General features: G+C 49.7%; 10 protein-coding genes across 10 annotated transcripts; 2 read left to right on the top strand and 8 right to left on the bottom strand.

Annotated features, from left to right (window-relative positions):
- Positions 1–191: 191 nt before the first annotated feature.
- Positions 192–1716, bottom strand: EI90DRAFT_3064312 (uncharacterized protein). Its single transcript, XM_039060793.1, has 3 exons — positions 1631–1716; positions 1472–1574; positions 192–1420 (listed from the first exon to the last, which is right to left on the bottom strand). Exon 3 carries the CDS (start codon positions 1220–1222, stop codon positions 431–433), a length of 792 nt encoding a protein of 263 aa, XP_038914435.1. The 5' UTR covers positions 1223–1420; positions 1472–1574; positions 1631–1716; the 3' UTR covers positions 192–430.
- On the bottom strand, positions 1491–2740 carry EI90DRAFT_1516881 (uncharacterized protein). Its single transcript, XM_039051864.1, has 7 exons — positions 2536–2740; positions 2310–2463; positions 2162–2234; positions 2012–2105; positions 1845–1957; positions 1631–1777; positions 1491–1574 (listed from the first exon to the last, which is right to left on the bottom strand). Exons 2-6 carry the CDS (start codon positions 2402–2404, stop codon positions 1697–1699), a joined length of 456 nt encoding a protein of 151 aa, XP_038914434.1. The 5' UTR covers positions 2405–2463; positions 2536–2740; the 3' UTR covers positions 1491–1574; positions 1631–1696.
- Positions 2741–5111: 2371 nt separating this feature from the next.
- Positions 5112–6103, bottom strand: EI90DRAFT_1515994 (uncharacterized protein). The gene is made up of 3 exons (XM_039051861.1): positions 5843–6103; positions 5701–5782; positions 5112–5643 (listed from the first exon to the last, which is right to left on the bottom strand). Exons 1-3 carry the CDS (start codon positions 5974–5976, stop codon positions 5272–5274), a joined length of 588 nt encoding a protein of 195 aa, XP_038914433.1. The 5' UTR covers positions 5977–6103; the 3' UTR covers positions 5112–5271.
- EI90DRAFT_3064302 (uncharacterized protein) lies at positions 5875–7234 on the bottom strand. The gene is made up of 7 exons (XM_039060792.1): positions 7125–7234; positions 6972–7050; positions 6815–6920; positions 6377–6754; positions 6306–6320; positions 6217–6231; positions 5875–6164 (listed from the first exon to the last, which is right to left on the bottom strand). Exons 1-7 carry the CDS (start codon positions 7196–7198, stop codon positions 6037–6039), a joined length of 795 nt encoding a protein of 264 aa, XP_038914432.1. The 5' UTR covers positions 7199–7234; the 3' UTR covers positions 5875–6036.
- Positions 7235–9806: 2572 nt separating this feature from the next.
- Positions 9807–11177, bottom strand: EI90DRAFT_1516033 (uncharacterized protein). The gene is made up of 6 exons (XM_039051862.1): positions 11141–11177; positions 10783–11077; positions 10655–10724; positions 10498–10603; positions 10007–10439; positions 9807–9939 (listed from the first exon to the last, which is right to left on the bottom strand). Exons 2-5 carry the CDS (start codon positions 10878–10880, stop codon positions 10066–10068), a joined length of 648 nt encoding a protein of 215 aa, XP_038914431.1. The 5' UTR covers positions 10881–11077; positions 11141–11177; the 3' UTR covers positions 9807–9939; positions 10007–10065.
- Positions 11178–12256: 1079 nt separating this feature from the next.
- Positions 12257–14352, bottom strand: EI90DRAFT_3064295 (uncharacterized protein). Its single transcript, XM_039060791.1, is given in 9 exon segments — positions 12257–13004; positions 13062–13189; positions 13240–13325; positions 13381–13395; positions 13472–13480; positions 13539–13977; positions 14045–14129; positions 14180–14281; positions 14293–14352. 8 exon segments carry the CDS (start codon positions 14242–14244, stop codon positions 12542–12544), a joined length of 1290 nt encoding a protein of 429 aa, XP_038914430.1. The 5' UTR covers positions 14245–14281; positions 14293–14352; the 3' UTR covers positions 12257–12541.
- A 729-nt stretch (positions 14353–15081) lies between these two features.
- On the top strand, positions 15082–16963 carry EI90DRAFT_3125823 (fungal-specific transcription factor domain-containing protein; the record flags this gene model as incomplete). Its single annotated transcript, XM_039063872.1, has 7 exons — positions 15082–15092; positions 15155–15717; positions 15775–15795; positions 15857–15883; positions 15934–16019; positions 16074–16351; positions 16402–16963. The coding sequence occupies 7 exons, from the start codon at positions 15082–15084 to the stop codon at positions 16961–16963; spliced, it is 1548 nt and encodes a 515-aa protein (XP_038914429.1).
- Positions 16964–17174: 211 nt separating this feature from the next.
- Positions 17175–17923, bottom strand: EI90DRAFT_1515659 (uncharacterized protein). The gene is made up of 4 exons (XM_039051859.1): positions 17824–17923; positions 17616–17771; positions 17421–17558; positions 17175–17364 (listed from the first exon to the last, which is right to left on the bottom strand). Exons 1-3 carry the CDS (start codon positions 17872–17874, stop codon positions 17442–17444), a joined length of 324 nt encoding a protein of 107 aa, XP_038914428.1. The 5' UTR covers positions 17875–17923; the 3' UTR covers positions 17175–17364; positions 17421–17441.
- A 50-nt stretch (positions 17924–17973) lies between these two features.
- On the top strand, positions 17974–20049 carry EI90DRAFT_3064285 (uncharacterized protein). The gene is made up of 3 exons (XM_039060790.1): positions 17974–19543; positions 19599–19892; positions 19950–20049. The coding sequence occupies exons 1-2, from the start codon at positions 18027–18029 to the stop codon at positions 19714–19716; spliced, it is 1635 nt and encodes a 544-aa protein (XP_038914427.1). The 5' UTR covers positions 17974–18026; the 3' UTR covers positions 19717–19892; positions 19950–20049.
- Positions 19839–23411, bottom strand: EI90DRAFT_2997760 (autophagy protein Apg9-domain-containing protein). The gene is made up of 11 exons (XM_039056246.1): positions 22619–23411; positions 22504–22568; positions 22325–22438; positions 22139–22274; positions 21691–22082; positions 21536–21635; positions 21302–21480; positions 20984–21248; positions 20716–20934; positions 20578–20658; positions 19839–20521 (listed from the first exon to the last, which is right to left on the bottom strand). Exons 1-11 carry the CDS (start codon positions 23345–23347, stop codon positions 19982–19984), a joined length of 2820 nt encoding a protein of 939 aa, XP_038914426.1. The 5' UTR covers positions 23348–23411; the 3' UTR covers positions 19839–19981.
- Positions 23412–23424: the final 13 nt, after the last annotated feature.

Genomic DNA, 23424 nt, shown 5'->3' with positions numbered 1-23424 from the left:
GACCCGCCACCCATGCGTGCGGCTTCTGAAGACGGCCATCCAACACTCCTTCCTGTCGCGTGTCTTTAAAGTTGTAGTCACTTGGAGATTTGGATGTTGAAGGTGAATTGCACGTCGGCAGAAATTTGACATGACTCAAGCAGCGACGTCATCCGGGCCAGTTCCAAAACAGAGACTTTACCGAACTTTCTAACTCCCGTTATCAATTATCTTGCATTAGAATCATTCTTCCTCATCGCGGCCAAAAGAGCAACCTAAGATTACATAGTGACATGAAGGTAAAACGAGAAACAAAATGCAAATACAAAGACAAGTGGATCGAACATATATATCCTTTGTTGGTCCGTCTACCGAGAGCGGATAAGCTGCAAATCCTACGAATGTGTATGGGGGCAATAATCACGATAATACATGTGTATGCTAGGCCACTCTACCGGTGACCACCAGCTCCTTTCCACCTGATCCCATTACTGGTGCCTGGATTTGCGTTGGGGTAGGGTCCCATCTGCGTCCCAACCCCTCCGTTATGCCCTGTCAGCGCTTGTGTCATATTACTGGCAGAGGTGTGCGTGGCAGCCCAACTTTGGTGGTGTGGATTCTGTGTATGTGGCATACGCGATGGGCTTGAATGCTGAGCGAGGTGTATGAAAGGTGGGGTGGGGTAATTGCGAGGGGAGTTTCTGGGAACTTGCTGATATCCATTATTTGATGCAACGAAGGCACCCGTCCCTCCGACGCTATGTGTCATTGCCTGTTGGGCAACGGCACTTGGACCCCGTGCCGGAAGCGGTGAATGTATAGTAGGACACCCGCCAGAATTGGGGGCGCATTGATTGAATGCAGGCTGCTGCGCGTCATGGGCACTGGGGCAAACGATACCGTCATCATATACTCCTGCAAGGGGATTCGGGACTCCTGTGACAAATGATGAAGGAAGCAGGGACGCCGGGTCCACCTGGATGGTGTTGGAACCGTTGGAAGGGCCCGCGAAATCCGGAGAATTGGGATGAGGAAGCTGGCGCCAGGGTCCAGCTGGTGCAGGCCCTTCCATCCATAATGATAGGAACTGTTCCGCAGGTGGTATGAAATTCAGCTGATCTCGCGGCACTGTAACCCCTAAGTTAGTCGAGTTGATCGTTTCACTCTGCGCAGGAGCTTTCACAATGACAGGCTGGGACTCCTGCTTGTGCCTTGGCGAGGCGGATGGGCGGCGCTGGATCATCTCGTGATTTGGCTGAACACCCGACCCAAGACCCGCTTCCTTAGCCTATAGGTCAGACGTCGCAGAGTCTCAATCACGAACCAAACCAAAGAATTACTATCCGATGACGTACGAGAGCACGGACTTGATCCAAGAGGCGGTCGATCTTGTCGCGAGACGCATCCCTCAACAAAAAGCGCTCGTCACACGAACTTAACCCTGTGAGATGGTGAGCGGTAAGTTACATGGGAACAAAAAAGGGTCACTGACATCCTTGTGCGTTATCTGATGTGGTTCGAATTTATCACGTCACTGTTAGTAACTCGTCGATGCGCACGCAACTAAGTAAACAACTGACGGAGAAGATCTTTCGCTATTGAGGACACGGATCAGGAATGAGAAAGTTTCAGATTTCAAGGGCGTATTTACCAAAGCGAAAGTGATCCTTCGATCTAGACAGCCACCACGACAGTAAAGTGGCAGCCATAACCGTGGCTAGAGTTGGGATCTCGGATTCCTTCCCATAAGCTTCTTTGGTAGGGTCCAGAAGCTCCCTAAAGCCATCCTCCCTGGGATCTTTGTTTACGAGACGAAAGACGAGAAGCAGCATTGGACTGAAATGTTCATGATCGTCAGAGCTCACTTCTCTTGAGAGCCAAGAGCGTTGCACAAATCGCTGTTCGTTGAAAACACCAGGAAAGTGGCGGTTCGCATAGTTAATGCCCTTGCGTAATCCGGTATTCTGTGACACATTATCTCCAAAGGGTTGTCGTGAATTCACAAATAAAAAAAAACGACGGGCCCTCGCACCTAAATGCGGCTCAGCTTGAGCAGCATAAGGAATGGTGTTGGCCATGTTCATCCGATCCTTCGAGGTTCGAGGTTTAGGCGCCAGCCTGATGCACTTTATAATTGTTGGGTGAGTATGGCGCTGAATCTTGGCTCAATCCAACAGCATACACGAGTCCCCCAATTCAGACAATTCAAACAGCTCCCTCCTTCAATTTCCCAGTCTCTGTCACATTTCCGCTGACTGAGGCAGAGAGAATATTAGTGGGCAGTGCTCTCTCCTCATCTCCATCGTTGTCAGCGATGGTGGGTTACTTACGCTTGCTGACAAGGATAGCATGCGCGGTTGTTCTTGCGGCGCCTCTGTGAACCCTCCGGCAGAGGCATTTCTGAAGGCTCTGCAGACGCAGACATACTATAGGCTGATGGCGACAACCAGGGAAACAGAAGATGGCGGGAGGCAAACTTGAATCCTGGGGGAAGGTGAAAGAAAGAATCATCTATCTTATGTGAGGGTAATCGCGATACGGAAGCAGAACAATTACGCTTCAACCAGGCTACGCATCTCGTTTCAGTTCCGTTCAGAAGCCTTGACTGCTTCGCAGTAGGCAGATCCGCACAATAAGTAGCGGATCGAGGAAAGCGGAAATGCGTCTGGCGCCGAAATGGGAGGGTCTTCGATTCAATTTCAATTTTTCAGGCAGACCAAAACAAGGTGTTTTCAAATATCTGCTCGCGAAGGCGCCTATGCTGTATCCACTGAGCGAAGCACCGCCCAGAAAAAACCTCTGCATCCGTCTTGCTCGCCTATATTGCGTATTGGTCATTCTGGCGTTTCATGATTTCTGGACCAAGCAGAGCACACTCACCTATGTTGTAATTAACTAAACGAGCTTACAGACGCGTCACGGAAGCGCGCTTTATCTGCTTAGGGTGCACAGCGTTCCATTTCCCGCGTGCCTGTCCTGTAAAAGCAAGCAAGTGTGTTATGCAACCGGTTACTAGTAACTACTGAGATACTTAGGTTGACCTCACTCGCTTCCACGTCACCCTGAACACCCACCTGCTGCTGTGCAGATCCACACGCAGTCCCACCCGCTGACGCTAGGAGGAACAACCATGGACGACTACTTGCAGTTGAATCGCGGCTGGTTTCCCGATTCAGGACGAGAGAAAGACCGACCTGGGCCCGGCGGTCCCTGCAAAATGATGTGGCTAGGTCTCGGGAAGACGGAAACGTCTTGGCGCTCTCACAATTAGCATAATATTTGATTGGTGACAATTGATGAACCAGCCCATCCAGAACCTGCGACCATAAGCAACAATCAAGTGACTGCGCAATGTTTGAAGTTGGGGTATCAACGTACGCTGCGACTACTCGAGGTTGCGGCGTGAGCTTGTACACGATTCAAAGTACCCTGCTAATAAAGCGACAATTCCCGCTACATGTACTCTGTAGCAGGTCCTGTAGATTTAGAGGCTCCTGATTGAATGGGAAAATTGACAAGGTCCTTTACCCCCGCACATATAACCTAGCTGTTTCTCTCTTGGATGTAAAGTCCATACGGAACCGAATGATTTTTCAGCGCTGCTGAGTAGCGGGTTCTGCCGCGTCAGGCGGCGTCCACCAGTTATTTTTTTTTATAAAGCGACTATTTTTTTATTTATGTCGACTCGTTTTCGAACAGGCCCAAAGGTCTAATTTACATTGCTTCTTCGATAAATTTAAAATCAAAATATCCTTTTACTCGATCTCCCAATGTGTATTTATTTGTAATCGAAAACGAATATTTGCAGATACATAATTCAAAACTGAACCTCCATATATATTTAGCTGTAGGATTTCAAGACGCCCGTCTGGCGTCGTCCTTATAGTTCTAGGCCAATTGCGCATCACCGCCTCTCGCACTTTTCTTTTCTATCGCTTGATCCGTGATATTATATAAATACTCATTCAACCCCTAGGCCCGCGTTATGTTACGCGTCAATGGGCCATGTAAGAGCACAGTATTTCTCGTTGCTTCCTCCCCTGGACAATGAGTAGGGTGCGTAAATCAGTGCAGCACGACCCCGAATGAGTGCGGAAATTGGCAGACTCAAATACAATCATGTCAATTCATTCAGCATCCATCGTTCGGGCAATAACGGCAACGCGGAACATCCTGGGCCGAGGACGCCGCGCCAGACCAGGCTCACGACGCTGATGAGGAAACCGAAAGGCATCCGCAGGCTGGCGAAGTTCATCAAGAAATCATACACCATCCACAAAAGGAGCGGCCAACACGCCGCACCATCCGAGGGAGCAGGAGAGCGCTGCCGACCTGGAGCACACGAAGGAGATACAGAGGAGCATGAACACTGTAGACCCACACAGCCAGACACCCCGACGCCACAAACTAGAAAACTTCTTCACCCCGACCACACTAACCAGTCAGTCTATCGAATGTTACGAATTCATAGAGGCTGAGTCCTGCCTAACCAGACAGTGTGTTTCGGACGGCCGCACTGCCACGTATCAACGCAGGTAACAAAATAGAGTTCAACAACAACGACATGCAACGCGCGTCAAAAGACGCCCACTAGCAACAGGCCACCACTGTTAACTAGATCGATCATATATGAGGGCTGCCGACACGACATCATATGTCCGCCTCTTAAGACATTTTCATATCGTGACGACGCTGCAGCAACCTTAAGTCTCTTCGTTGTTTGGAGGCTTGGGCTTTGAGCTGGGCATCTGCCTCTGGAAGTGAGCTGCACATTGGCGAAGATGACAGAGGCCCAGGCGTCCAAGCAGCGACGTCGCTCAGGCTCGTTCCAGGCTAGGTCGCGTCCGCCCTTCACTAAAGTTCCAAGCTCTAGTCGCCCCTTCTCCCGATGTTCACTGTCCTTCATAGCACCGGCGGGCTGTATCTTCCTGCTGGCAGGCCCACTGAACCTCGGTGCTGGTTTGGTATGCATGAAACACAGATGACCCCATAGACAGCGCTTGCACTTAATGCATCAGTGCCAGAACTACTTTCTCGAGGTTATGAACTTGAAGAAGCCCCCCTCACTTCACCAAGAGTACTTCCATATCATGGGAACGCGGGCGTTACCACACAATATGACAAAACCGGCTGTTATGTATCAAGGGAAACCATCGCAAGAGGCGAATGTGTCAATCACGAAAACAAAAAATCTGACGAATATGAATGATAAATATCCTTTGTTGGTCTGTCTACCCGGAGTAAGGTGCAAACTGAATACGAGCAGGGAGGCATAACGCAAGAACACCGGTTCTAACATCCAGCCTCATTCAATGATCCAAGGAGCATACCACCTCGAATACCCAATGGAGTTGTGTCCAAACAAGGTCCCGCCTGTGTCCCCATCCCTCCGCTATGTCCCGCGAGCACTTGTGTCGTACCATAGGGGCTATACATGGCTTCCAAGGTTTGCTGGTGCGATTCAGACGGTGGGCTTGGGTCCTGAACAGTGTATGTAACCCCAATGGAAGGCAAGGCAGAGTATCGAACATGGTGATTGGGGGAGGCCATTGGAACTGAACCACTCAATGCAAGGGATGAACCCCAACTTTCTACGGGACGTGTCGTAAGTGGTTCGAGCACGGGATTGGGGAACGATGCCGGAAGTGGTGGATAGTTAGGGTGCTCCCCAGAACCATGGCTCAGTCGGCTGAACGAAGACTGCTGGCCGAGGAAACTAACATTACCGTCACAATATGTCCTTGGAAATGGCGCCCCCTGAATCGTTGGCATGGGTGGCGGAGGCACGGAGGACAGCGTGGTGCTGTTGGAACCCTGTGAATCCAAAAGGAAAGCCTGAAATGAAAGTCCAGCCGGTGCTGACCACCCCGTCAATGCCGATGCAGAACTCGTTGGGCCTGACGGACTAATAGTTTTACGCTGTGGAAGAACTGTCGTATAGGTAAGCGATCCCTGCCCCTTCGGTGATACGGGTGAGGAAGATAGGGGTTGGGTCATTTGCTGATTATGGTGAACATGAAAGTTCTTGGTCTAGAGGTTAAACAGCATGGAGTTGATTCAGCTGCAAACTACTGGAGGCACTGTTATCCGCTGACACACCAAATCACCGACTTTGTCCAGTAGGTGGCAGATCTTGAAGAGAGGTACACTCCTCAGAAACTCGCGCTCGCCATATGAATCTAGCCCTGTGAAGTGGTCAGCGCTGCGGGATGATGGATGCGAAGCAGTGGGACAGACATTCACGGGCAATAGCTGATGGAATTAGCGTTGATCATTATTCTGTGAGCCACTCGCCGGTCCGCGTGCACCGAGTAAAAACAACTTGCCTAGCAAATCTTTTGCTGTTGAGCACATAAGTTAGGGGGGCCATAAAGTTTCAAATTCAGAGCATATTCACCAAACCGAATGTGCTGCTTCGACCTTCGGGGCAGCAACCACGAGAGCAGAATGGTAGCCATAACAGTGGCGAGAGTTGGAGTCTCAAACTCCCTCCCATAGGCTCCTTCCGCAACATCAAGGAGCTCTCTGAATCTTTCCTCTCCAAGGTTCTTGCTAAAGAGACGAATGACGCAAAACAACATCACACTGAAGTGTTCATGATCGTCGCTATTCATATCTCTATCGTGTTGAGAGCGTTGGTTGAATCGTTCTTGGTGGAAAATACCAGGAAAGTGGAAATTGGCATATTGGATCCCCTCGTCTATTCCGGCATCCGGCAGTACATTATCTGCAGGAGATCTCTGGAAATCCCGATCATGGTCTCGAGTAGTCGGGCCTGCCGGAATTCCCAGAGAATATGAGGAATCAGGATGGCAAGAAAAATGGGCTGTCACACCTGAGTACAGGGGCCGAGCGAAGTTCATGAGATGACCACGAGCGGGAGTATTAGCGGCGTTCATCCGGTTTCTCGATGCACGAAGTTTAGGCGACTGTCTAGTGCACTGTTCGATCGTTAGTACGAAACCTGGCTCGATCCAGCAAACTTGACGTACATCAATCCCCAACTTCTCACACTTAGAACATCTCCCTCCTTCGATATTCCATTTTCTGTTGCACTTACGTTTGTCCCGACTGAGTACGAGGCAGGATGTCAGTACTCGTCTCCCCTCCAACCCCATCATGACCTGTGATAGCGAGTTACTTACGAGCGGCGGCAAGCACAGCATGCGCGGTTGTACCTGCGCGGTTGTTGTGAACCCTCAGGCGGGTATGTCTCCATACAGTCGGGAAAGTGCAGGGGAGGAAAGATGAGAAACTAGAACGTTGGACAGGGCATAAGGACGAAGCTGATTCAAGTTCAATTGGCCCTACTTCAGGCGGAAGTGCGGAAAGCGGAACATATTGCGCCTCAAGCAAAAGCACAGACGCGCGTTTCTTTAAATTGAATTGCTCAGCCCCACCCCCGTTAACCCTTGCCCAAATCCATTGGACGATGAATAGGGAAAAGACTACGGAAGACGAACCGGCCCAGGGGGATAGATTTGAGTTGTCGCAAGATGGCCAATATTTTAAACGCCCAATCGCACGGGTCGCCTCGTGTCTCGGTGCGTCTACTGAATGAACCCCTAAATGAACCCCTGCCTTCACTTTGTGTGCCTGCGTGATCATTCTGTCGTCTCATGATCTCTGGACCAAGCAGAACATACTCAATTACCTTGTAACTGCTTAGCGCAAAATGGGCTTGCAAGCGCTTCATTGTGTTACTGTCGCATCGAAGCAATCAAGCGCCCAATACGATCAGTTAGCTGAAACTTTCGGCTGATCTGCCAAGGACTTCTCACCCTCACGCTACTCTGGGCTCGCAAAGGTTGGTCGCAAATAACGTCCAATTCTGGTCAAGCTGTACCCGCGCCAACGAGGGGACGCCCTCCGAGTTGGTCAGGACAAATGTCTTGCAGACAGCACATGTCCCCGTTCGATCAATCGTCAATCGGCCCATAATTCACGTGATCGCAACCGCGACTGTAAGCGACGAAGATATGCCGTTCAACAACTAGACCTACTGGCGGCCAGCACTCATGATGAAGTTTCAGGGCTAAGCAACCTAGCTTTAGCATGTGCACTACAGTTCCGGCAAACAGCACGTAGTGTCAGAGGCATGCTTGTGTCATAATGTCAGGACGAACAAAGGAAACTAAGTACATGCCCCTTATCGCTTCCTCACAATTGAGGAAACGCGTAGATCATGGGCCCAGAAGAATGTGAAAATTTAGCGGAGACAAATAAATCATATGATGGTACACAACGAACTATCCATTCAAGATCGATCGCCCCATCTACGGTCCAGCGCACATTGACCAGGCGCACCCAAATTACCATCAGATATCCAGATCCTATCTGAAAACCACTGATCTTGTACTGTCTGTTACATGTGACCCCCCGGGACATTCTCGTGCCGTAAGGGAAGAGGCCTCGAGTCCCGCCCGTTGTTGCCTGGAGGTCTGGACTTTGAACCAGTGATTTTCTACTGCGTGTGAACCGCATGTCTATGGAAAAAGTAGGAGCCCAAGCGTCCAGGCAATATCGTTGCTCGGGCTAGTTCCCAGCTACACTATCGCTCTACAAAAGTTCCACACACCCTGTGCTCAGCGCCGCAGTGTTGACCATGCCCTAGCCACTGTGTATTCCCGCCAGCTTGCTGGGACTTCGACAGAACATAGTTTCAATAAATCCGTAAAGACGGCTGGCCCCCACCGCATCGATCTCCTTACGCCAGAACCAATTCATCGTTATCGTGCATCCCAAAGTATCTTGGGAGCTTATAGAGGTGTTCACTGAAGGAACTTTTGTGTTAGCCAATCCGCGACTGTCGCAGGAGAATGGCGTTGCTTCACAACGTGAACAGGATCCGAAGCAAAATTGTCCATAACCACTACTATCAAAGGAGTCAAAATGGAAACGCGTAGAAATGGAACATATCCTTTCTTAGTCTACCTGCTAACTTGGGGAGTGGACCTCAAACTCGACAAACGAGCGTGGGGAAATGGTCGTAACGACGTGTCTGCGCAGTTATCCGTTTCGACCCCCAGCCTCATTCCAGTGAAGGTGCCATGAACTTGTGTTTGGACACCCCATCTGCGGTCCAATACTTCCACCACTATAATCCATTGGTGTGTGTTCCGTACCATGTACAGGATCGTGCGCGAGGGCCCAAGGTTGCTGGCATGTGCTTGGTGCGGACAGCGGGAATGATAGACCTTGATGTTGAACAGGGCGTGGAAAGTTAGGGGAAGCCGAGTTAGACTGTCTAACATTCGGCCTATATTCGTGATCCCGTCCAAAGGAAGGATTTGAATTTCCGACGGGGTGTGTAGGGGACTGGAAAGTCGCATTCGGAAATTGCTCTGGGAGTGAATGCCCATCAGGATTTCGGGTATCTTGGCCGAATGTGGGGTGTTGGGTGCTATCGTCTTCGAAGTCAACATCGTCATTATGATATACCCCTGCCAGGGGGGCGTTCGTGGGGCGTTGAAAAGGAGGCTCCTGGTATGCTGCACTACTGTTGACGTCGTTGGAGGGGCCTACGAAACCCTGCGAACCGGAGGGCAAAGGCCGGTATGATGGCCCACCTCTGGTCGATGGTAATGGCAATACGGAATTCACTGAATCCAACCCATTAGCAGGTGAACCCTGCATGGAAGCTGCAGGCTGAGACTTCTTCCCACGCCTTGGCGACCCGGATGGCCGACGTTGGGTCGTTCCACGGTTTGAGTGGATCCGCAACTTGAAGTTCCTTTCCTTTGCCTATAGGTCAGACGTTACAAGGCCTCAGTTTGGAGTGAACCAAGGAATCATAGTCGAGCACGTACGAGGGCGCGGACTTTGCTCAGGAGGCTTTTAATCTTATGCCGAGCCACATTCCTCAGGAAGGTGTGCTCGTCACAGGAATCTAACCCTATGAGATGGTCGGCGATAAGATACATGGACACAAAGAGGGCCACGAACATCCATACGCGGCGTCTGGTGTGGTTGGAGTTCATCACATCATCAGCAACCCGCCGTTCACACACTGAGTAGAACAACTTGCTTAGGAGATCATTTGCTAGTGAGGACATTAAGGGAGGTAGAGGAAAAGCTAGAGAGATTTTATTCACCAAACTGGTGCCTCGAGCTAGGCAGCTGATGCGATAGCATCATGGTGGCCATAACGGTGGCCAGAGTTGGCAAGGCGGACTCCTCCCCATAGGCCTGCGTGGCCTTCCTAAGTTTGTCTCCCCCAATTTCCTCGCCAAAGAGATCAAGGACTCGGAGCAACATTATACCAAAATATTCGTGGTCATCACCCACGTCTCTTGGGAGCCACGACCGCTGCTTGAATCGGCTTTGATCGAAAACGCCACCAAAGAAGAGATTTGCCCACTCAATGGCCGAGGCCATTGACATATTCTGCGGCACGTTGCATGCAGGGGGTTGTTCGAAACCCCCATAATGGGGACTTTCCCCACTGGCTAGATCGATGCCTTCAAAAGATAAATTATGTGATCAATGAGTGGCGAAGTGATGGACCATCATACATACTTAAATGTGGCTCAGCCTGTGGGACTTCTGGAATGGCGGGGTACGAGATGCCTGTCGTGTCCACCCCCTTCTTCGATTTCCGAGACTTGGGGTGGTGTGGAGTGCACTTCGCGATTGGTGAGTGAGTGCGGCGTTGAAAATAACGAGCGTGACGCACCTCCGAGTTCCAACCCTCACATTGCGAACATTTCTTATCGGACTCCCAATTCCTATCGCATTCGCGCTTACTGTGTTAAAATTGGGATTTTAGGTTCTGCTCTCATCCCATTATCGTTGTCGACATACTTTTGGTGGCACCAAGTGCATGCTTTTGGATTGCGGGGTTTCTTGTATACCTTTCGACGATTCTCGGAGCGGGAAGCTTCGGTGGGATGTGCCTTCATGCTGTTGGGGAGATGGGAACAGGAAGGATATAGACCAAAGGATAAGATAGGAGGGAAAGTTCAAAAGAAGGCGAGAGAAAGTCTGTCTCTCGACCATCGTAATTCTAAGTACGAAAGGCCCTGTATCGCGCCTAGTTGAAGGGGAATGTGAAGTGTAAGCGCGGGCCCCCCATTTCAAATAAGTACTTTGCAGGACTCTCCATGCAATGATGAATGAATTGAGAATGAGGCAACATAGTTGAGACAGACGGATTGGGCACCTTCAAAAGTTGCGTATGGACACCATTTTAAATTTACCATATATTTGATTTGACGCCGAGATGGGCATTGGGCGGTGTTTGCGACCATGCGTTTGCACAGGATATCTGCCTTATCTCTCGTGTGCACGCATGCTGCTCCCATAAAGGGGGCCGTAGCCCCTAAGGCAACCGCAGCTCCCACTTTATGCCCCGATGATCCAGGTTGATCATTCTGGTTTCTCGGCCAGGCAGAACACACACTTGCGTTCTGACGGACTTTGAAGCGAGCTTGTGTCATGGACGCGTGATTCAGTTGTTATGGTGTGTTTCGCCGCCGGCAGTTGCACTTACCGTGCAAGCAAATATTGTATCATAATAAGTTGAAATTCGTGCGCTATCCACTCACAAACCGCTTCCTTCTGCATCACCTTGAATCCGCTTGTTACAGTTGAATTGAGCTTTGGGAGCAAGCTTCAAGCAAACAACGTCCAACTTTAGTTACTCCCATCTCAACGAAAGGCTCATCAATTTCCCCCCGACTGGCGTCCGGAAGTACCGGCCCACAGCCCGTGCCCCTCGAGAAATCCTATCTTGACGCGTGGATCCTTTGAGTCAACAACGCCACTTTTCCGTTTTCAGCGTTGCAATACACACCCGATAGTAGATATGGGTGTGCTTGTGCATGCATGTGGTACCAGGCTTTTCTTGGATGAATTACAAGGAGGCCAAGCTTCCCTTTCGTATGTTTAGCTCTATAGGGGGATGTGATATTCTCTGAAGGAGGTATAAGGAACGCCACTCCTACCTAGATATGATATGATCCCTCCCTAATATAGGAGACCACCAATCAGCAGTTCCTTTTGGCAGATCAAAATCTTCAGAAGCAGTCCACCGGCCTGAGCGCCGAGCTATGGTCAAATAGCCCCCCAATATATCAATCAATAGTCGAAGGTGACGGGTGCCTAATAAGGATGCTTCAAACAGCTCTGACCGTATAACTCCTGTGTTGCCTTCACCCTCAGCGGTTGCGGAATCGAGTGATTTCCGTACCGCTGAAAGATTGTTCCGTCGCAAAATCCATGGCGCTGCGCTGGCGGTTAGCAAGAAGAAAGTGGCGGAGTTGCGGAATTGGTCGTTTCTCTATCTCGTGAGTCTTTGAATAACGTGTTCTAGACTATGGGGACGTACAAACAGAAATACCGAACAACACATTATGGGGAACATGCCAGTCCAAATGAGAATGAGTGCAGATCAATACTAAAATCAAGACAAATCTCCCGGATAATTGGAAAATCCTCTAAGGTGTTGATCCAAAATCTATCACGATAATCGGCGTATAGTCATACCCCAAATATCGACCGATGTAAAGAAGGGGGCGGCGGGTGTTAAAATCAAAGATAACCAGAATTTATCACAACGTGATTAATAGTGTTGCCGCGCGGATTGCGTTGAATTTAAACCCCTGCGGGCGGCCTCAGCATACGAGTCCTTCCTCCGCGGTTGCGATATGATTCTGCGCTCTGGTGCTGTGAAAATGGAACTCGTTGAAGCATTAGACATGTTGTTTGGGTGAATAATGTTAGAGTGTTGAACGGGGAACACCTGACTGGGAGCGACGGTATCCACCGCTCTCGTGGGCGCAAAATTAGTACTGTTCAGATGCAGAGGACTCAAGAAACCAGCTGGAGCGGCCGCCAACGCGGGCGCTGGTGTGAAGGGTTCTATCATGTATGGCGGCGGCGCGCTCACCGAGCTGAGGACATCGCTGTGTGCAGAAGCAGAAGGACTGTTCGCTCTGAACGTGACAAGGGTTTCAACTCTTTGCGCTGTTGACGGCGTGCTCGTGCTAAGCTCGTCGGTCTGAGCGGCACCACCAATCTCATACCTAGAGATGTAAGGATTTTCAGTCAACTGAAGAAGGAAATGAAGATAATTGGCTGACGAGTGACGTGGAGAAATTTGCTCGGTGGGCATACCACCGATTGGCCCAGCGGTAGGTAAGCTTGTTGAGAGCTGGTTGTTCACTATTTGTTGTTCCACTGAGTAAAGGCCATAGCTATTGGAAGGACCCTGAGAGCAAAAAGTTGAAAGTTGGCCTTTAATAGTGGTGAATGGCTCACGGGTTCCGCAAGGTTTGCGAGCACACGCTGCCAAAAGGCAAGCTGAATGTTTTTAAGTCCATCATGCTGATTCACCGTGGACCACCCTTAGAAGCAAGCGGTGAGGCGAAGAACCTCATGGGCGGTGCAAAAGAAACATACACGTGTGTAACATTGCTGGGAGAATGAAAACCATCGCAGCCAGGTTACGTCAGAGTGTTTATTCCGAATCCAAAAAAGACGAACCGCATACCTCGTAGATCTGGTGGAAGAACAAAACCATCAGTATGGCTTTTCAGGGGATCAACAAATCCACTAGCCTCTGCTACAGGTTGGTTTGCGTGACTGCATGTAGCGAATAAGCAAAATCGTCCCCAATATAGTTTCCCAAGTTGGATGGAGAATCTCCCTCCCAAAATAAGACATCGTGGCTCCCTCAAATTGTTGTAATACCTCACTGCTTACAAGCGCAGGAAGCTGTGGCAAAATGAGGGAACAGTGAAGAAATAAATTCAAAGCGGTTGCCACGTTAGATAAAAGAGTATTTTTGAAGACTTCCCAAGCAGGCCCTGGAAAAATTTGGATAGCCTCAAGAGTTCCCCCTTGTACGCATCGTTCATATTGCCAATCGGTGAGTGATTGAGCGGGAAGTGGTAATAATCCCAGGGCCGGAAATCTAAGAACTACAGACTTGGGGTGCGTAGAATTACGAGAAGCGCTGGCGCCAGGGGCTGAATCTTTTGGTAATGGCTTTTCGCACTTGAACGGGAGAAGGATGATTGAATGCTGAGTGAAGAAAGGGGGAAACACTGGAATATGTAAATACCTTCAGTCCTCTTGAAATGCATCTCACACACGGATTGTTCTCACTCCAAAATGTACTTCCCCCATTCATTATACATCTTGCATGGCTAAGGAGAGATAAGAGTGAACCCTTGATTCGTACTGGCGGAGGACAAGCCTTTTTGAACAGTGTCTGCAAGCCATCGAGACGTATGGACCTCTTTTTGTCGTGGGTTCGGCCATATTGAAGCAGTCAGAGATCTGGGGTGCGAAGCGCCGGCTTGCTGAGGCTTTATAAAGAGGCCGCGGAAATGATTTCAATTATAGGAAATTAAATTGAAGCCAGTGCACATGAATCGATAGAGCACTGCTTTCACGATCCCAGGCGCCTAACGAATAAAGGTTACCGAGAGTGACTCGGTGGCGAGGAAACACCTGATGTACAAGTTGGGATGACGAAAATAGTTGTTGGTTATGAACCTATGAGGGATAGTCCGTCTATGGTAGATACAATGTTAGATATAAGAACAAACCAAGCCTGAAGGAATGGAATGAATGGCGCGACATGACATTTTGATATGATGCTGACACGGTCCTCTAATCATAAGCGACAAGCATGGGTCATGCATCGGAACTATCCGAGGTTTTCCCAGGCTATTGCATTCCTCTCTGTCACTGTGTCAGCTGCGACACGCACCCCTCAGTCACAGCGCCTTGTTATCGCAGCCGCCAATATTCTCTAGGCAGAAACATCCAAGTGCCTGAACCTGGTTCCTGCTGTCACGGCACAGCTATCTGATCACCCCATTAAATTAAATCCATGGCCGCGCGGGGATCCATTCATTCAACGTCATCTGGTTTTTGAATAGCGCTCCAAGTATCGGATGCGCGCGTTACCGTGTATATTTCACTTTGTCACCACTGTTTCTGTGCACGGTCTCACTACCGCGCGCGACCCCACAACGATTTATAAAGCTTCAATAACGCTTTTCAGGGTCTCACCCCCTCTATCGCCTGTCCTGACCTAAGCGACCTCTGAGTCATACTCCTGCTGTCCGCAGCTTCGAAGCTCACAACACGATGGCCTCGCGGTGAGTTGACTATTCGGTATTACCGGTCTTCATCTTCTCCTAACGGCGCATAATTGGTGCAGTGCAAGAACCTCCACCTCACCGGATGGCGCAAAGACCCGACGGAGGGGTGATCCTTATTCCCGACCTTCAAATCCCCAGAATCAGTCCAATGTTGAAAATCCGGTAGGTCTGTTCGTGAAGAATCAGTGCGACGCAGAACTCACCCATGTGGAGGATGCACCCTTCGCGCCCCTTGTCCCATACGTTCCGCGATGGAATCGCCACTTACCAGACACAGACCTCGACTCGAGTGAACACAACTCAGTCCTTGCTGCCTATTTTTCCCTATCCTGTAGCTGGAACATGATCGTGAACCCTACTTGTTTCGTTCGCGATTACGCCAAAGCTTTATCGCAGGAGATTGGTGAGGAAGTAGCTCATTACTCTCCAATGCTTCACAACGCTATGCTCGCCTTCGCCTTGGCGTTCTCATCAAATCAGGCGCACCAATCTGTCGAGTTCCGTCGGCGGTTTGTCACTCAGGCGAAAGTTTACGTTGATACTGAATGTCAAGCACCAACTCTGAGCACTGTCCAGGGGCTTGCCATTCTCTCTTGTTTCCATAGTGGAGCCGCCGAGTTAGGTACGCATCCTTCTTAACAAACTACCCGCGCGGCGCTTACGCTTTGTTTCAAAATAGTCCTTAGCTTTACGTACTTAGGTTCGCTTCCTGCAGGTACAATGTGATTCCAAAAAAAAAATTTAGCCCCTAACTTCTACAGGGATGGCAATGCGGGTTTCCCAAGCTCGTAAGTCATTTCAACATCCCGGTGTGTTGTGACTGAAATGTCACTTGCAGTCAATCTGGAGAATATGAAACTGGGAACTAGACTCAATGATATTGATTATCAGCGCGCTTGCGTTTTCTGGAGCCTATTCTCGATGGTATGTAACCTCTGTCACAGCTACTAACGTCACTTCAACGGTTCTGCTTTACAGGACAAATGCGGCAGCTTGTATGTTGGTCGACCTCAAACTCTCGCTCCTTCCTTCGAAGGCCCATATCAACCGCCGGGCACCCCGCCGATCGACTACGGTGTAGACGTTGGCATGGAGTGTTTGCAACCCCCACCATCTCATGTTTCAGGACCGCCAAATATTGCATTTATTTGGTACATTAAGGTGATGCGTATCATTCAGCTTGCCATGAAGATGCTATATGGTAAAAACGGTGTTTGCAATCCCATCGTTGATATTCGCCACATTGAGTACATAAGGTATCCTGAGATTCGAGTGTTTTGACATTACACTGATATTGGAGGAACAGCGGGCAGTTAGAACGATGGAAACGAGATCTTCCCGGCTCTCTTCGCATTGATGATAAAGACCCCGATCTTCACGTCACTCCCGAAGTGACAATGGTTAATCTCATGTGCGAATGGATGCACATCCTTCTGTATCAGCCCTTTTACCAAGATCGCTCCAGCATTCGTTACATCACCACTCCCGTGCACCAGATCGGTTTTTCTGATCAGGATTACACCCGTGTCTCACAACAGCGCGAGCGAGCATATCAGACTGCCACGCCCGCCGCCGAGCGGATCCTTTTCTTGTTGGAGAAATTTGACTCTGAACATGGTCTCGACAAGATGGACAATGCCTCCGTCCAAATAGCCTACGTTGCTGGGAAAATTCATTATCTGGGCATTATAGACAGTACCTCCGCTGTCCATAGATCCATGTCATCCAAGGATGGCATGGAGAAGGCTATTCAACTCCTGAGGAGGATGGGCAGCATCTGGGGATCTGCCGTGGCTTCGGCGAACAGACTCGAGGAATTGTTCACGACTGCTTCTGGGAATGCGTTGGGGGAAAACTCGGCATCGTAAGAGCATCTGGCATTCTTCGTGCTGCGACCTTCAGCTTATTCTTTATTGTTCCACAGATTACCGTCGGCGGGACTGGCTCCAACAAAGAGTGAATCCCCCACACTCAAGGCGGAGCCGCCCCATAAGCGGTTAGGTGCACGAGAATCCCAGTCTGCTGACGGATTCGAGTCTTCTCCCCCTCCCCCCTTCCAACGATCACCTCTGGAGTTCTGTCCACATTCACCGTTTCAACGTTTTCTTACTGAGTAGTGCTGACTGTTTGACGATTCTTCACGGTTTCACGACACTTCAAAATAATGATTATGACAACATCTCGTCTCGATGGTCTTTTGGCGTATTCGTCCTGCTCTCTGAGTCGATCGGGAATGGGCTTCTAACTTGTATGTACTGGCTCACCGACACTGAACCTTTGAGGCTTCAGAAATTGATACCGATCTTGACACCCATGAATACATACCATAAATTACTCTGCAGAAGTTCAAGCATCTGTGCGTTTGAACTCGGGTGGCATATTTAACCCAACCCTATTTGCAGTGGCTTTAACATGTTCCTCCGAGGTGACATCTTGAAGAGGATTGTATCTGGCCAGTAGTTCCTGAGAAACGAAGGTGTCGAGTGGTTATCAATGGGTTAATAAGGAAGAATCACAAACGTCGTATTCTCGCTGACTCTTTAGGAACAAGGCTGCGTTGTTGATAGTCCTTAAGAATTCTCCCAGTTCATTGGGGGTTGCGGACTTGTGCCGTTCAAACGTGGCGCGGAAACTCGCCAGCGATACTTTTTTGGTGTCACGGTGCCGAAGTGGTTCCTCGAACATCCCTCAGGACGAAGAATAAATTTAAATATGCCTGTGCGCTCACGTATTTCCTTAATTCCCGGAGAAGATGCCTGTACCCTTTTGCGAGGGTCATGTTCCTGAAGCCAGAGATAAGCAACTGAATTGCAAGAAGCGCCGAGGGGCTGTGTCTGCTTATCACGTGGCCATTTATCCAGACTCACTCGGTGGTCCGTTTAATTTTTTTGGTCTCTGAATAATTCTCTCGGTCGGCCCCTTGTGGACCTTATGGCTCGCTCTGCAGCTATCCGCTCTCGAATTGAAGCGTTTGAGAACGGAAAGCCAATTCCCATACTGTCAGAAAGCCCACCTAATAATTCATGGACGTTTGTGTCGAAGCCACGCCAAGTTTCGCCACTCGATGAACTGCTCTCTCCCTGGGCGAACACCGTTGCCCTCACGACGCCCAGCCCTACCATGACTCCAACGCCGCCTCGCTCGAGGTCGCCGTCCATTTTAGGTAGAAAGTCTTCACTAGTCGACGTCAGTGAAATTGCATCCCTCGTGTCCTCGGCGCCTTCATCTTTGAAGAGTACAAGCGAACATCTATTTGGCGTGAGGTCATCTCCTCCAGCAAAAGTCCCTCCCCCGGTCCCGCCAAGATACCCTGGGCTTATTGTTTCTTCTCTATATCCTAGTCCCACCTCATCTAAGTCGGCAGGATCTGAGTTCGCACTAAATAAGGACTCCCCTTCCTCGAATGACGAAAGCCGTAACCCCTCCCCCCCTTCGATCCCTTCTACAAGCAAGCCACCCCTACCACCTCGTAGACCAGATGCTGCCATTGCGGACGACATTCCCGGTGCCATACCGAATTTATACCCTCAGGACCGTAACATGTCGGATACTTCTGCCAGCCCAGCTTACACACCATCATTTTCACAGGTCGAACCCGAGCCTCAACCAATGTTCGGCCTGATACCGCCTCGGCCCGGTCACGCGCATGCCAACTCCACATCATCATTCCAATCAGTGTCACTTTCGGACAGTACTGGAGGTGACATGACAGATTCGAAGGACTCGCCCTCAGAAACTCCGTCACGTTCCGTTGCTGAAACGGTTGCTGCGCTCAATCGAATGGATAATACGAGAGATCGAAATTCGAATCCAGTCCCAGAAAATCCATCCATCGTTGTCCCTTACGCTCCTCGCTTACCTCCTCGAAGACGAGGGACGCAAGGGGTGGTAGCTAGTTCAGCTCCGCAACCAACCCCACCTGCGGCACCATCAATTGTGAAATCCAAACCGGCCCCTCCCCCACGCCCAGCGCCACTGAAGGGCCTCACACCCGGCTACAACTTCCCTTCCGTACAAATTCCTTCTCTCTCCATCCGTCGGGTCGCTCCGCCTCTTCCATCCGTCCCCTCCATCTCGCTCACGAACATGCGGACTTCTGGGTTCAATTCCTCTTCACCTTCTGGTTTTTCATATCCCCCTATCCTACCCTCGTCAAATACACCGATAACATCAGCATCTTCGGGGAAAAATGATGACAGCGCATTACTCAGTGAGGGTCCCGTACCTTCGGCCAATCGGATCCGTTACGAGGCCCTTTTCGAGAGGAATCTCTCCCCTCCGCGACAGACTGGGAGACATGTCGAGTCGCCTTCCTCGTCATCCTCGTCATCACGAGGTAGCGGGTGGAGAAATGTATCAGCTGCTGTAGGTGGGAGGTTACCTGGGTACGTTGTCAAGCGGATCTGGCTGTGTTCGAAGCTCGACCGTTCTTTCCTGCGGCGTCTTTGGTCAGTACGCGTTTGTATTTGCTGTCCTACTTTAGAGTTAATTCCGTATTTTCAGGGCCGAACTGGATAAGGAGGGCAATGGTGCCTTGGACAAGGAGTCATTCGTACGAGGCTTATGGAGAATAGATGCCGAACTCAGTAAAAGTCGGAGGTCGCGGAAATCCTTGCGCTAATTGCCTGACGCTTGGCGCTTTTCCGACTTACCTGGATTCTGATGCATTTCGGGTACTTCGAGCAATACCCGGGATGCGTAAACTGTTCGCTGCTTCTGATCTTTCTTTACCAACTTTAGACCCAAGTAATATGTTTGATTCGGCTCAGTGCGACGTCTATAGATGTATTTACTGTTGTATGTGAATGCGTGTTCTAGCTTAAAAATGACGCTAATTAGGAGTCAATCGATTAGAAAAATGCTGTGTGGAGTGCAGAATATTTTGGCTATAGTCCTCGTCCTCGCCGGTCGTATATCTGCGTCAACAATCCCATGACGCCCCCGTTTGCTAGCTCCTCAGCCTCGAGCTCATCAGCATTCGGTTCCTCATCCAAGCCAGAACGAGGCGCGCGAGCGGCTCTCCCATCAACATATGAATCGCCCAACTCACTCTGGACCTCATCTGCACCTTCACCTGAATCATGTGCACCCGAAGCCTCACCTACGTGTCCTTTACCTTTCATAGCCATGGATCTTTGCAGAGCAGCTTCGTACGTCCTGGCAAGCTCCGCATTTCTTTGTTCCTTAGCCAAGCCTACGGTGCTGTGCAGCAGTGGATTACCGCTTCGACCTGCCCCCACCGTCATAGATCCAAGAATTGGGTTTTGTCGATAGTCCGATGTCGTGCCGCTGAATCGGTTGCGGCGTCTATTGAACCCAGCAGGACCATGCCCATACATTGGATGGTACAAGGGATGCAACTGCGCGAGACGATCAAGATAAATAGAACCCGCTGGGTCCTTTGGATTCCAGTCCGGATGAGCAGCCTTCGAGCATAAGATTAAGCAAGGTACAATTGACAGAAAGTGGAAAGCGCAAATACCTTGAAATTAAGAAAGCTCTTCTCCATCTTTCCTTCTTTTGACAAATACCTCTCATCTTGAACTTCGCCCGGAGCACCAAACTGTTGTGTAAGCTTGTGTTAGCCTCGTTAGAGCATTTGCGGATGCGTCCCTCTCACATTAACGTTACCATGTCGTTTGAAGTCAAACACTGCAAAACTGCAAACATAACCCAATCCGTCCACATGCACGGAGAACTCGCGAAAGAAGTCGACAATTGCAGGTGCGCAGTCGGGAAGTGAAAACCAGAGGATGAATGGCGTCAAGATGACAGAAACAAGTTCTTGGATGAAGACCATAACCTTCATTTGGAACAGCTGACCAAACTCGTTGTGGACCTTAGATATATAGTTAGTCGTTTTGCCTCTTCAAAGTCCTTAGGCTTGCCTTTTTAGAGTGCAATTGACCCTTCCATTCATTCGGCATGTAGTGAGTGAATTGAATCACCTCACGAAGCAAGTACTCTGTATCAAAGACACGATGATCCTCAGGGATCATGCCGCGAGCCACTGCTAAAATGGACCCGAAGACTCCGATATAAAAGAGGACGGTTCGATGTGGGGTGATTTCAAAATGAAGGAAGAGTTCAGGGTCGATAACTGACGCCAACGCCAACACGGCCGCAAACGAGCCAGCAATGAAAGCCACGAATCTGCAAATGGTTAGTCTACGCATAGATCGATATGCAAAGCCGCTGTTCCTGACCTCATAAGCTGCGCCATCTTCTCATTCGGGAACTGGTCAATGTATTCGCTAGCAGCTGGATAGGACTCGTGCAATCTTCGTTTGAATAAATGAGAGAGCTCATTGAATTCTCTGAACTTCCATTGTGCGAAAGGCGTATACTGGCGGCTACTGATGAATGAAGGGTTCTTGTGGTACTCCTAGAACGCAGGAAGTTAACTCTGATCCTATACCACTTTAACGCAGCTGACTCACCTCAAAATAGCGAAAGAAGGAATACATGATCAGATACAAAACGATGAAAGGTGCAAAAATGGCGTTTATACACCCCATGAAGATAAATCGTCGACGTAGGCTGATCAAAGACGGGACTCAGTGTGATGCGTTGTGAGATGCAATGAATTTCCTACGCCTGAACAAGCATTAATCGGTTCTTCTGAGTCGTGAACGCATTCCGAACACGCCCATTATGATCGAACAAGAAGCCCAACAAACAGAACCTTAAATTCCACTCGAGAGCCTTCGTCAGTGTTCTTCCTTGGCCTTCATTCTCCAAAGGAAGAAGGCGCTGCAACAGTGGCGGGCGTGGTAGGCGTAAGTTGAGGAGACCCTTGTTGAAGAGAGCGATGAGGTAATTTTCTTGCCGCATAATGCGATTTGCAATATCATGGGCGTCAAGAGGAGCGGTGATTGAGTCGGATTGTAGTGCCGCAGCAGAGGAAAGAGCAGTGACAGGATTTTGTTCACGTATTTTGCCAATACGTCGCACGATCTCTTGCCATGAGATAGTTTGAATATCTGCCTGATGGAAGGCAAGTGAGCCGCAGTGGCCCTGAAATCAGCAATATGAAAGCTCACATCGGGAATGTCTAGTAGATAGGTGTAAAAGCGATACATATCTAGGAGTTGCATGATCCCCATGGCAAATGTGAATATATTCCATAACCAGAAAGCCCCGAAGGTTAGGAAAAATAGGAGGGTGAATCCAGAGAATCTGTGCAAATATGAGCAATGATCTCTTCCTACAATAAGCATATCCTGTACCCTGAGACACAATGAGGAACAATAACGTCAGAAAGCAGACCAGACGTTGAGACCAAAGGGTAGTCAACACAACCGAGAAGGAACGTCGAGAACCCAATAACGAAACCGACGGTTCTAAGAAAAACAATACTTTAACTCCACTACGATCGCAAACTGCTCGCAAAATAGAAAAGCCTTACAGTAGATTCAGCCCGCGATACAATGCTATGCAGTAGATCCCTTTTCCAACGTAATACGCATAGACCTACACCAATTCGCTTGATAAATAGTATGGGAGGGATGTTGAATCCCCACCTCTTGTAAGAATGCATCTAGATTATAAACGTTCACCCAGTTCCACAGGGCCCTTTCATGCTCATCCAAACCCGTTTTCCGTCCACCAGCAGAGGACGCAGACGTTGTATTGGGGACAGGTAGTGTGAAGTTTCCTGGGGACTGAAGCTCGGAGGGTCGAGGTGGCATGCTCATTCCTTTCACATCGCTGAACGTGGCTCTTGCGGCCCGCTTAAAAGGCGCTCGGGAAAGGAGCTTGGTAGGGGAAGTCGGAAGACCTGGCTTACTATCTCCCGCTGCTGTGCGGGACTGTGGGGATTTAGTACTGTTGGGCCCGCGACGAGCCTCAACCATGAACGAGTGGGGCACCTCGCCATCATCGTCATCGTATGAATCCGGATCTCTCACAACATTTTCAGGGGTTTGTGGGCGTAGATTCCCCATACGTATCCGGTCCATGTCGCCTGTAGCAGGAGCAGCATTAGCTTGAAGCCAGCCGCGTGCCCCGCGACTTGTTCCCTCGCCTCGGTCTTCGGGCTCTTCATTATCCGCCTCAGCCTCTTCTTCCTCCTCGACGACGTCATCACGAGCTCGTTCATATCCGCGATAGTTGCGACCAAGGGGATTGAGCATGTTGAGAAAGGGGTGACTGCTTGTCATCGAACTAGAGCCTGGAGGCAAGAATGACGATCTGTTCGTATTCCTTCTGGAGGAGTCCAATGCTCCAGAGGAAAGGAAAGAGTCCGACATTGCTGAGTTCGTAAGCTGGCTGTCCTCAAGGTTGGATACCAAGATCTGTCATTCAATTACGGTCAGATTACACGTGA

Source organism: Cantharellus anzutake, assembly GCF_015039405.1.
Source record: "Cantharellus anzutake strain C23 chromosome Unknown EI90scaffold_34, whole genome shotgun sequence".
Classification (NCBI taxonomy): Eukaryota; Fungi; Basidiomycota; class Agaricomycetes; order Cantharellales; family Hydnaceae; genus Cantharellus; species Cantharellus anzutake.
This window is presented reverse-complemented; position numbering and strand designations above follow the sequence as displayed.

Coding starts and splice junctions, on each gene's coding strand:
- EI90DRAFT_1516881 (XM_039051864.1), bottom strand. CDS start 2,404: ATGTCTGCGTCTGCAGAGCCTTCAGAAATGCCTCTGCCGGAGGGTTCA. Junction 2,106..2,161: donor GTCTGAATTGGGGGACTCGT/GTATGCTGTTGG, acceptor ACAATTATAAAG/TGCATCAGGCTGGCGCCTAA. Junction 1,958..2,011: donor TCAAGCTGAGCCGCATTTAG/GTGCGAGGGCCC, acceptor AACCCTTTGGAG/ATAATGTGTCACAGAATACC.
- EI90DRAFT_3064312 (XM_039060793.1), bottom strand. CDS start 1,222: ATGATCCAGCGCCGCCCATCCGCCTCGCCAAGGCACAAGCAGGAGTCC.
- EI90DRAFT_3064302 (XM_039060792.1), bottom strand. CDS start 7,198: ATGGAGACATACCCGCCTGAGGGTTCACAACAACCGCGCAGGTACAAC. Junction 6,921..6,971: donor GTGAGAAGTTGGGGATTGAT/GTACGTCAAGTT, acceptor ACGATCGAACAG/TGCACTAGACAGTCGCCTAA. Junction 6,755..6,814: donor CGCTCGGCCCCTGTACTCAG/GTGTGACAGCCC, acceptor GAATTCCGGCAG/GCCCGACTACTCGAGACCAT.
- EI90DRAFT_1515994 (XM_039051861.1), bottom strand. CDS start 5,976: ATGACCCAACCCCTATCTTCCTCACCCGTATCACCGAAGGGGCAGGGA. Junction 5,783..5,842: donor GCATCGGCATTGACGGGGTG/GTCAGCACCGGC, acceptor GGGTTCCAACAG/CACCACGCTGTCCTCCGTGC. Junction 5,644..5,700: donor GGACATATTGTGACGGTAAT/GTTAGTTTCCTC, acceptor GGTTCTGGGGAG/CACCCTAACTATCCACCACT.
- EI90DRAFT_3064295 (XM_039060791.1), bottom strand. CDS start 14,244: ATGGCCGAACCCACGACAAAAAGAGGTCCATACGTCTCGATGGCTTGC. Junction 14,130..14,179: donor TGCAGACACTGTTCAAAAAG/GCTTGTCCTCCG, acceptor ATCTCTCCTTAG/CCATGCAAGATGTATAATGA. Junction 13,005..13,061: donor CAAATTTCTCCACGTCACTC/GTCAGCCAATTA, acceptor TTACATCTCTAG/GTATGAGATTGGTGGTGCCG.
- EI90DRAFT_1515659 (XM_039051859.1), bottom strand. CDS start 17,874: ATGACCCTCGCAAAAGGGTACAGGCATCTTCTCCGGGAATTAAGGAAA. Junction 17,772..17,823: donor TCCGGGAATTAAGGAAATAC/GTGAGCGCACAG, acceptor GGGATGTTCGAG/GAACCACTTCGGCACCGTGA. Junction 17,559..17,615: donor AGAGTCAGCGAGAATACGAC/GTTTGTGATTCT, acceptor TTCGTTTCTCAG/GAACTACTGGCCAGATACAA.
- EI90DRAFT_2997760 (XM_039056246.1), bottom strand. CDS start 23,347: ATGTCGGACTCTTTCCTTTCCTCTGGAGCATTGGACTCCTCCAGAAGG. Junction 21,636..21,690: donor CGATTAATGCTTGTTCAGGC/GTAGGAAATTCA, acceptor GTCTTTGATCAG/CCTACGTCGACGATTTATCT. Junction 21,249..21,301: donor AAGATGGCGCAGCTTATGAG/GTCAGGAACAGC, acceptor AACCATTTGCAG/ATTCGTGGCTTTCATTGCTG.
- EI90DRAFT_3064285 (XM_039060790.1), top strand. CDS start 18,027: ATGGCTCGCTCTGCAGCTATCCGCTCTCGAATTGAAGCGTTTGAGAAC. Junction 19,544..19,598: donor TCTTTCCTGCGGCGTCTTTG/GTCAGTACGCGT, acceptor CCGTATTTTCAG/GGCCGAACTGGATAAGGAGG.
- EI90DRAFT_1516033 (XM_039051862.1), bottom strand. CDS start 10,880: ATGAAGGCACATCCCACCGAAGCTTCCCGCTCCGAGAATCGTCGAAAG. Junction 10,725..10,782: donor TGCACTTGGTGCCACCAAAA/GTATGTCGACAA, acceptor ATTTTAACACAG/TAAGCGCGAATGCGATAGGA. Junction 10,440..10,497: donor ACAGGCTGAGCCACATTTAA/GTATGTATGATG, acceptor TATCTTTTGAAG/GCATCGATCTAGCCAGTGGG.